At 35.7% G+C, this 10,213-nt stretch overlaps 1 protein-coding gene across 1 annotated transcript; it reads left to right on the plus strand.

Annotated features, from left to right (window-relative positions):
* The first annotated feature begins 1,261 nt into the window (after positions 1–1,261).
* Positions 1,262–9,604, plus strand: neto2b (neuropilin (NRP) and tolloid (TLL)-like 2b). Its single transcript, XM_065283954.1, has 10 exons — positions 1,262–1,271; positions 2,073–2,129; positions 2,843–2,986; positions 3,349–3,597; positions 3,717–3,764; positions 4,917–5,044; positions 5,307–5,535; positions 6,957–7,070; positions 7,403–7,533; positions 8,201–9,604. The coding sequence occupies exons 1-10, from the start codon at positions 1,262–1,264 to the stop codon at positions 8,693–8,695; spliced, it is 1,605 nt and encodes a 534-aa protein (XP_065140026.1). The 3' UTR covers positions 8,696–9,604.
* The last annotated feature ends 609 nt before the right edge of the window (positions 9,605–10,213 follow it).

Raw genomic sequence — 10,213 nt, forward strand, 5'->3', positions numbered from 1 at the left:
TTGAATGATATTTCATTTTAATTAGGATCTCATGAACTTTTTGGACTGGTATTCTCATACCAGAGAATATCATCACATCATGGGTTTTTACTGCATCAAAGAAGGATGTATAACAGAAATCAGACACGGTATGATTTATGCAAATCTGCATCTGGAGTTTTAAGTGTGGCATTTGCATTGGAAGCTGTGGCATGTGATTCAGGGAAACCATTTTTTATTTGTTTGTTTATTTACCTAAATCACTGTAATCATACCCATCACTTTACTTCATTTGCATTGGTGACATCCCAAATGAATCACACTGCAGCAGTGAGGTTTTAAAGATGACAGGTGAAACAATACTGTCATAATCCCACACCTCAGTGATTATCTGTTGACTTCATTGTATTAAAGTTGCTTCATTATCTCTATAGACTTTGTAAATGAATCTGGCAGAATCTCTATTCTCAGGTGAGAATCTCAAATCCTCTGTCACAGATAAAAGAGTTTGAACTTTATTTGAATTGCAAATGTGTGCCATCATGCTTCAGTGGCAGATTAAGTTTTTTTTATGAAATCCATTTTTCATCTTCCTAGTCAGCAGGCTTGGTCTTATAAAACCTTGAATAGAAAATAACCCCTGATAATAAGCAGTGAATATGTTTCTGCCTGTCTGCAGCTTAATATAAGGGGGTTTAATAAATATATACACGTTTGCCATGCCAGGCATTCGGTCAGATTTAACTTATGTAGAGAAAGGTGTTTAGACCTGACCATTTAATAAAAAAAAAATGATCCATAAATCACCCTACTGGGATCATTTACTTGATATAAATGTACCTTAAATGCAGCTTTGGATAAATGCGTCTGCCAAATCCATAAATGTACAGTAAACGTAACACTTCCAAGAGGTCTAATTCTTGTAACACATTTAATATTCATGAAAATGTATAATTAAGAAGCTTGCGTGCCCACTTGGCGTCTTGCAGCCAATCAGTTACGCGAAACGTAATGATGTCACGTAATTCTATTCATATTCATGATCTCGGTACCACAATCACAAGACTTAATGTATCTTCAAGCGCACAACTTACAAGACGACGAGTTTCTGCAGTGACTCCACTTAATTCCTAGTTTTGTTCTTGAATTTACTCCAAGAAAAACATTATTCTTTAACGGTGAAATCTTTCTCGGAGCCGTAGTACCGTATTGCAGATGTATCTTTAAAAATGTAGACCACTAAACAAAATATCTCACACGAGCAAACGTGTTTAAAGTGGAAATGCAAGAGGGTAAGTTTTTGTTTACTTAATGATATGAATGTTTTGTTGATAAATTTCAAATCTAGTCGAGGGTGTGCCCAGTTTTGTCAAATATGTGTAGCCATGCTTTTAACTGTAGTAAAACCATGGTTATTTCTCGTAAGGGATGGTTAAATTATTTTGTATTTTTCAAGGTTTGTTAAACTAGACTGTATGTAAACGTGCAGCGCGTGCAGTTTTTGTCGACGTGCCTCACGCGTATGGTGCTGAATGGACAGCTCCCGCTATTTTTCCCGCTTTTTACTGAGGGTCTCTCCAGCATAAACAGACCCTCACTTAAAAACCTGTGGCTAAATCTCCCGGAGTTTATTGCATAATCTGTATTAATGACGTCATTTTCCTACAAAATCAAGTAATTTCTTAGTCACGACGACATTTGTCTGGGAAAAAGCTATTTTTATCATGTAGTTTTTTTCTACTGTACGCAATGCTGTTACTATATATAGGCCAATGTTTGTATTGTTTTCTACATAAACTCATCATGCATAATATAAAGAACATTGTGTAAAAAATATTTATGTAATTAATATTGACTGAGGTCATGTCAAAGATTGAAAACACTGTGAACTCAATAAGTGAAATCAAAGTTTGATGCTCCTTATCTCATCACTAGATTATGAGACTTTAACCTTTATAGACCCTATGACATTTTAACCATTATAGATTGTTTAACGTGAATATGCTGTTAAACATAATCTTAATGGATGTTCAAAAGACTGACAGAGATTTTGAATGTGAGATTATGTAAACACTGTTTCTGTTGTTTTGCAGTCTTGTTTTTGCTTATCCTGATAGAGGAGGGTTTTGCAATGGCACAGAAAACACAAGGTTAGTACATCGTAAATGTTGCAACTAATGGGTTGTACACACCAAACGCGAATTCAACAGTTTGCGCGAGTAGATTACATACAAATTGAATGCAACGCTATTTGCCTTAAACGCCTTAAACGAAAATGTATAACTCAAGCGAAAAATTAGAAAAAATAAAACCCGCAAGTAATCTTGACTAAAGCAAGGACAAAAATGACATTCGTTTTGCTAGATAAGACCCTCATGCCTCGTTTGGGATCGTTTATAGTCTTTTGAAACTCCGTTGAAAAAAACTGTTACGTGTTGAGTTAAGTGTTAATTGTTGGGCTCTATTAAAGTCCATTAAAATGAGAAAAATCCTGCAATGTTTTCCTCAAGAAACATAATTTATTCTCGACTGAACAAAGAAAGACATCAACATTTTGGATGACATGGTGGTGAGTAAATTATCTGGATTTTTCTTTTAAGAAAATGGAATATTCCTTTAAGACAAATAGCGTAAGTTTAAGTCTATGCGCATCTTTGCATTGACTTTATATGTAATCTTCTCATGCAAATCATTGAATTTGCATTGGTGTGTACACTCCATTAGACTTTAATAAAAACTTGCATGCAAATATAGAAACTATTAAACTATTTATTCAAAGGATTTCAAGTCTGTTCGCTTTATCTTAAATATCTTTAATATGTAGATTATCAGAAGGTATTTTTGTGTGTGTGCTATCTCAAAGCATTGCCTCAGAATGTAGCCGTTGAGGATAAGAAGCCGGCCCACTGTGGGACTTTGATCCAGACAGCCAATGGAGGATCATTCAGTTCTCCAAACTACCCAAAAACCTACCCAGCAAACAAAGAGTGCGTGTACATTCTGGAGGGTACGCGTCTTATTTCTTTCATTGGGAATTGTGTTCTAGATGTATCTGTTCTGTCATTACATTTGAAATACAAGCACTTCACCATAAAAAATCTGCTGTAATTATGCAGCTGGTTGCCAGTAACTTACTGTAGAAGATAAAGACTGAAAATGTTTCATGTTCATTTAACTTTGAACAAACTGTTGCCAGTAAAAACATCTACAGTAAAATCTACAGTAAGTTACTGGCAGCTAGCTAGTCTTTAAAATAAAGGTGCTACAAAAGTTTATTCACAGTTATGCCATAGAAGAACCTTTTTTGGTTCCACAAAGAACCATTCAAGTCAAAGGTTCTTAAAAGGTTCTGTTTCACTGTCTCATCAGCCCACCCACGAAAGAGAATCGAGCTGACATTTGATGATCTCTACTACATCGAGCCATCCTTTGAGTGTCGCTTTGATAACATTGAAATTCGCGACGGGCCGTTTGTTTTCTCTCCGTTGATCAATCGTTTTTGCGGGGCTCGGAGTCCAGGAGTGGTCACCTCCTCTGGACGCTTCATGTGGATCAGGTTTATCAGTGATGAGGAGTTAGAAGGACTGGGCTTCAGGGTGAAATATTCATACACGGCGGGTAAACAAACACATACTTCATAAATCATCGATCAACTTTTGCAACTTGCACATTTACTTTAATGCCTTATCTCTTTTCAATTTTCTTTTTGATGTTTTTTTTTTCAAAAACCCATCTAGATCCTGAATTTTATCTTCATGTTGGAGGACTCTTGAATCCCATTCCAGGTGAGCACTGCTGTATATACATAACCTAAAGCTGTTGTCTATCATTTTTGTTAAATGGTAAAATATTTGTGTGTTGTGACATAACCCTATAAAAGCTGTGTTTAAGCTGGTTAGCTGGTCTCCCAGCATGATTTTAGTTGGTGTAGCAGAGTGGTTTAAGAGCAGTTTTAGCCACTTTTTTTTAGATGGTTGGAAGATGGTTGGCTGGTCTTAGCTGGTTTACGATGAGAGTAGCTGGTTCTTCCGTCCAGGCAAAGCACATCAAGCTGGTCTACCAGCCTGGTAAAGCTGGTGAGTCAGCTGGTTTTAGCTAGTGAGTTAGCTGGTCCAGTGCTTGACCGCTGGCCAAAAATGAAATTAAACCACCCAGCTACAAAACCTGGCTTGGAGACCAGCGGGAAAAAATTGTCATTGTGTCATTTTTTTGTTTAATAATTTATCATTGACTCAACCAATTGTGTGAGTTGGGGGCGGGGCTATCGTTGGTTTGTTGAGTCAAAAGCCGTTTCTCAATATGCGTTCTTGTCTGTACTTGTGTTCTTGTGGACTTGCGAAACGTCATCAGTCGCGGCCCAAGTACTGTTCCAATTCAAAGTTCGCATCAAGCCCAAGTTCACATAAAATCCCCGGATGTGTTCTTGATCCGCCCATTTTATCGAGGATGCATCAGAGGAGACTTGTGTGGACTTATGACAGCGAAGTTTCCCAGAATGCATTTCGCGTCAGGAGTTCGTTCTTCCGAGTCTGAACTTGCAAGTTCGAACTACGAAGGACACAAGTCCGAGTTCGGCGTACTTGGTTTTGAGAAACGGCTAAAGACAGTGGAAAGGACTTTTTGGGAAAATTATAATGTGGAAACCACTTCTATTAATGTCAGATTTTTAACATTAACTCTGGGATTATTTTTTTTTTACTAAGAAATAACATAAGAACTATAAATGTATATGCATTTTTATTACAATTTTGTTACAAACTGTGATCACTAATATCTTTAGTGACTTTAGTTATCATCACAACAACAGACGACACTTTCAGTGGCCAACAAATATGAATGTAAATGAAATCTCTTATGGACTCTATCTGAAATACTCTAAAGATGTGAAGTTATTATATTTTAATGTTATTTGTCTTCCTGATGTCTCATTTTCTTAGACTGTCAATTTGAACTATCTGGATCAGATGGTATAATCAGATCTAGTCAGGTTGAGGAGGAAAACAAGGTGAAATCTGGAGAAGCAATAGATTGTATATGGACAATTCGAGCTCCGCCTATGTCTAAGGTTAGTAATTTATAGATTATGTCAAGAATAAACCCTGATCAGATAGTTATTATTATCATGATAAAAGAACACAAAGTGAAAAGGTGTTGTGTTATCTTGAAGGGGTTTATTTTGTGACTGGTTTCTGCTTATGGCATGGCTTGACAGATCAAAATGTGTATTTCAGAGAGTCCTGTAATAAATCTTTATATTTATTTGCATTTACGCTTGCAGTGATATGTTAACTTATCTCTCTCACTCCCTCTCTCTCTCACATACACAGATATATCTGCGCTTTCTGGACTATCAGTTGGAGAACTCAAATGAATGTAAAAAAAACTTTGTCGCAATTTACGAAGGCAGCAATGCCATTGAAGACCTAAAGGCCAAGTTCTGCAGTACCGTTGCCAATGACATCACAATTGATAACGCTGTGGGTGTGGTCCGAATGTGGGCCGACGAGACCAGCAAACTCAGCCGATTTCGTATGATCTTCACAGTCTATGCTGAACGTGAGAATTCTTTTACCTCTCCACTTTTTTTTAATTATTAAAGTCGCCATGAAATTTTTCCAGTGGTGACATATATCAGAGTGAAATGGGCTTCTGAAATGAAACAAGGCAGGGCTGGATTTGAATTTGTCCATTGAGATCTGATTGAATCGTTTGAAGTAGGGTCATGTTGCTAATTGCTAATCGCAGCGATCTACAATGAAATTCATTACATATGTAAAAGAAACACTGCATAAATTATTTTCAAGAAAAAAAATTCTTTGTATTTTTGTCTTGTTTTCAGTAAAATATCTAAAAATTCTTAAATTAAGATGCTTTTCTTGATGAGCAAAATTACCTAAGAAAATAAGTCTAGTTTTTAGATGAAAAATACCAAATTTAAGTGATTTTGTGCATAAAACAAGCAAAAAAATCTGCCAATGGGGTAAGCAAAACAATCTTGAAAATTTTCCTTAAACACTAAATTCAAGAAAAATTCAAGAAAAAATTGCTTACCCCATTGGAAGAAATTTTTTGCTTGTTTTATGCACAAAATCACTTCAATTTGATATTTTTGGTCTAAAAACTAAATTTTTGCACATCAAGAAAAAGCATCTTAATTTAAGAATATTTTTAGATATTTTACTAAGAATTTTTTTCTTGAAAATATGACTTTCTTATTTAGTATTTTTGTCTTGTTTTCAGTAGAAATATCAAAAAATTCTTAAATCAAGATGTATTTTCTTGATAAGAAAAATGACGTAAGAAAATAAGTCTAGTCTTTAGACAAAAACTATACAATTTAAGTGAATTTGTGCTTAAAACAAGCAAAAACATCTGCCAATGGGGTGACAAAATTTTGCTTAAATTAAGTTTAGGTTTTTTAAAAAAAAGAAATCTTATTTTTAGCTTTTTTTCTCACCCCATTGGCAGATATTTTTGCTTGTTTTAAGCACAGTTTAACTTAAATTGTATATTTTTTTGTCTAAAAACTAGACTTATTTTCTAAGGTCATTTTGCTCATCAAGAAAAAGCATCTTGACAAAAATACTAAGTAAGAAAGTCATTTTTGCAGTGTAAGTCGCACAGGTATTGTTTGATTTTTCAGAACATTTTAACCAAATGCTTTCAAAAAGTGTTGGGGACAAAATCAGCATTTTATCAGAATTTTATTTTCATGGCGACTTTAAATTCAAATCTTTACGAATACATTCATAGGTGATTATTATATATTTAATTTTTTTATTATTTTAATTTCAACTCGTTTTTCTAAGTTATGTCAACTTATCACAAGTCAAAACTTTAAAAAATGTATGAATTGACTTTTTTTACAGTGTAGTACAGACGTTTGATGTAAGAGCTCCACCATGTGGCATTATGAAAATCTTGTCTGTCATATTGTCTGTCTGGCATATACTTCAGTGATACTGTTTGCTTTGCAGCTCCGTGTTTGGCCAACACATTTTTTTGTCACAGCAGCATGTGCATCAACAACACACTGGTCTGTAATGGTGTTCAAAACTGTGTGTTCCCCTGGGATGAGAATAACTGCAAAGGTAAACGTGTGACTGTGCACGTCAGATTACCTGTGACACATTGCATGTATGTATTGATATATTGATACTTTAATAATGCATCTATGTAATATGATAAGTTATCAAGGTTTGGACATCATAAGTTATCATGTGCTGAAATTAAATGTCATCAGTTTTAGTTCCACAATTATATAAAACCCTGCATGGGAAAACCCAGCCAAAATATTTGGTGATTTACTGTTTTCTAAATAAAAACAGAAACAAGATGATATTTAAATATCTCTCTCTCTCTCTCTCTCTCTCTCTCTCTCTCTCTCTCTCTCTCTCTCTCTCTCTCTCTCTCTCTCTTTCAGAAAAGAAGTCTAAAAGTGTTTTCCAACAGATGAGTAAAACTCATTGCACTGTGATTGGAGTGGCATCTGGTGTGGTCTTTCTCCTTCTCATGATCTCTGTATTAATACAGATGAAACAGCCGAGAAAGAAGGTGACTATTTAAAAAATAATATTGTTAGAAATAATAATAAAATAAAATTATAATAAATATTAAAAATAATAGATTAGAAATAAAAAATGACCACATTTTTAAATCCCCATCAGCATTTATTAAACTGCTCAATATTTAGAGGTAATTTGGAGTAATATAGATAAAAAAATTTGCTGCTGTATAATGGTAGACCATTGCATTAACAGTGTAATAGTTCATGGGTTCGAACCATAGACTGCAAAAAATATGGACCGAGTGTCGGTGATGCACCCATAGGTTTGTGAAGAGCTTTTTTGAAGTAGGCAGTGCCTGCCCTCACCATCTTGGCCGCGCGTTACCACGCATCACTCGCGGATAATCAAAAATAGATAAAAGGCGGGACATAGGTGAAGCTAACGTGGCTTGTTGCTAAAACTTTGCAGTTGTATTGCAGTGTAAGTCACTTCCGTATTGGCTTCATCGGAGAGATCGGAAGGTTGCCCCTTAGTTCGAACCCGGGGAACACGCATAATAATAAAAAATGTATACCTTGTAAACCACTGTAAGTCACTTTGGATAAAAGCACCTGTTTTTACATAAATGTAAATTGGTGTGAGGAAAAATATTGCAGTATTTTGACTGATTGTTTATTTTCCCCCAACCCTTAATCTGTATCACTTACTTGAAGGTTTTAAATCGAAAGAGTTTGGAAATGCAGGAATTCTCGGAGCCTCCCCTCTACGAGCTGTTCTCCATGCGGGAAGCTGAGATGTCAGATGAACTTTCGGAGGAGCTGGAGACTTTGCAGAAACTCCGCCGGTCCTCCAATACGTCCCGCTGCATCCACGAGCATCACTGCGGTGTGCAGGGCAGTGCTCCTCCCGTTGCCATGGCTACCAGACCGCATCACCTTGCTCAGGCTTCAGAGGAACTGAGCGGGATTGTAGGGGCCAGAGGCTGGAGCAGTTACCACGAGCGTAGGAGCGGCTCACACGCTTTCACACGCGGCCCTCGAGCACACCCTTACAGGGCACAGAGTCTGCGTGAGACACTGGATGATGGGGAGTTGGGTCTGGAGGAGCGGGTTATGGAGGAGATAGGTTACAATGATGTTTTCAGCCGTGAAGGTGTTTTGATGGTGCGTAACCCTGTCCAGCAGCGCTCCCTGTCCATGGACTTTTGAATGATGGGAACGTCATCTGCTCTTCAATGTTAGATGTAAAAATACAATACATACATGTAGCCTAACTCTAAATGTCCCATCATTTGATCACTATTATTCAGTGACGCCCGGTGACTTCTTTTTCGAGGGCACACGATGCGACTTCGTCACAACATGTATATAGCTCGTCATGTGTGTGGTTTGAAATTTCAAAATATGCGTTCGGTGCGTCGAGTGATCCTACATGTGCATCACGTGTCTTAATATCTTAAAATAAGTGCCTGCTGCAGACGCTTTTTAAAGGATTTATGATAAAAGAGATGCTCGCGTTTGCCAGATACTCGTATAATCTCATGCATAATCAAAGTTTACTGTTAAGGGAGTGTCTTGCATGTATTTTATGAACGTGAGCGTCTCTTTTATCATAAACGGTTTTGACGCCTGTGCAGCAGGCACTTATTTAGACAAAACACGTGATGCACATGGTTCACATGATGCAACAAACACATATTTTGAAAACACGAGCAACACATGTGACACTCCGAACACTTATTTTGAATTTGCGCCCCTCGGATGAGCAGTCACGAGCCGACACTGCTATTGTGTTTAGTTTTTTCCTACATCAAACACTCATCAAACTTTATTGACATGAATGCACATTTATACACTGTTTTCTTGAAAATCATTTTTTGCATTCTCTTAGTATTTTTGTTTTGTTTTCAGTAAAAATATCAGAAAAATTCTTAAATTAAGATGCTTTTTCTTGATGAGCCAAACAACCCAAGAAAATAAGTCTAGTTTTTAGACCAAAAATATCAAATTTAAGCGATTTTCTGCATAAAACAAGCTAAAAAAAATCTGCCAATGGGGTAAGCAAAAAAATCTTGACAATTTTTCTTAAACACTAAATTCAAGAAAAAAATCAAGAAAAATTTGGCAGATTATTTTGCAGACTTATTTTCTTGGGTCGTTTTGCTCATCAAGAAAAATCATCTTAATTTAATAATTTTTTGATATTTTTACTGAAAACAAGACAAAAATACTAAGAAAATTTTTTATTGAACATTTTTTTTGCAGTGTAGCCTTTCTGTGCATTACAAAACTGCAATCTTTAATTTTAACATTTAATTTTAACTTTTTCTGTATTGTTTGTGACTTCTTCCCTTTCGAATAGTTTTAAAGGGATAGTTCACCCAAAAATTTCAAATCTGTCATCATTTACTCTCCCTCATGTTGTTCTGAATCTGCATACATTTCTATATTTTGTTGAAAACAAAAGAAGATATTTTAATAAATGATGGTAAGCATTATTTATCTGACTTTTTTTTAAAGGCAATATCAAAAATATTGTAAAAAAAAACATTAAAATGTTCTGAAATGTCGTGCAATAAAGAAAACTTTTTAAAAACAGTATTCCTGAATCCTGCCTAAAAATATGCTTTACATTAGGGCTGTGATGATAACTGGGTTACAGCATTATCGCAGTAATGAGATACTGTTGTGTTGAGGTCATCAATGTCATCACTTCACGGTTTTTTT

Source organism: Paramisgurnus dabryanus, chromosome 9 (genome assembly GCF_030506205.2).
Source record: "Paramisgurnus dabryanus chromosome 9, PD_genome_1.1, whole genome shotgun sequence".
Classification (NCBI taxonomy): Eukaryota; Metazoa; Chordata; class Actinopteri; order Cypriniformes; family Cobitidae; genus Paramisgurnus; species Paramisgurnus dabryanus.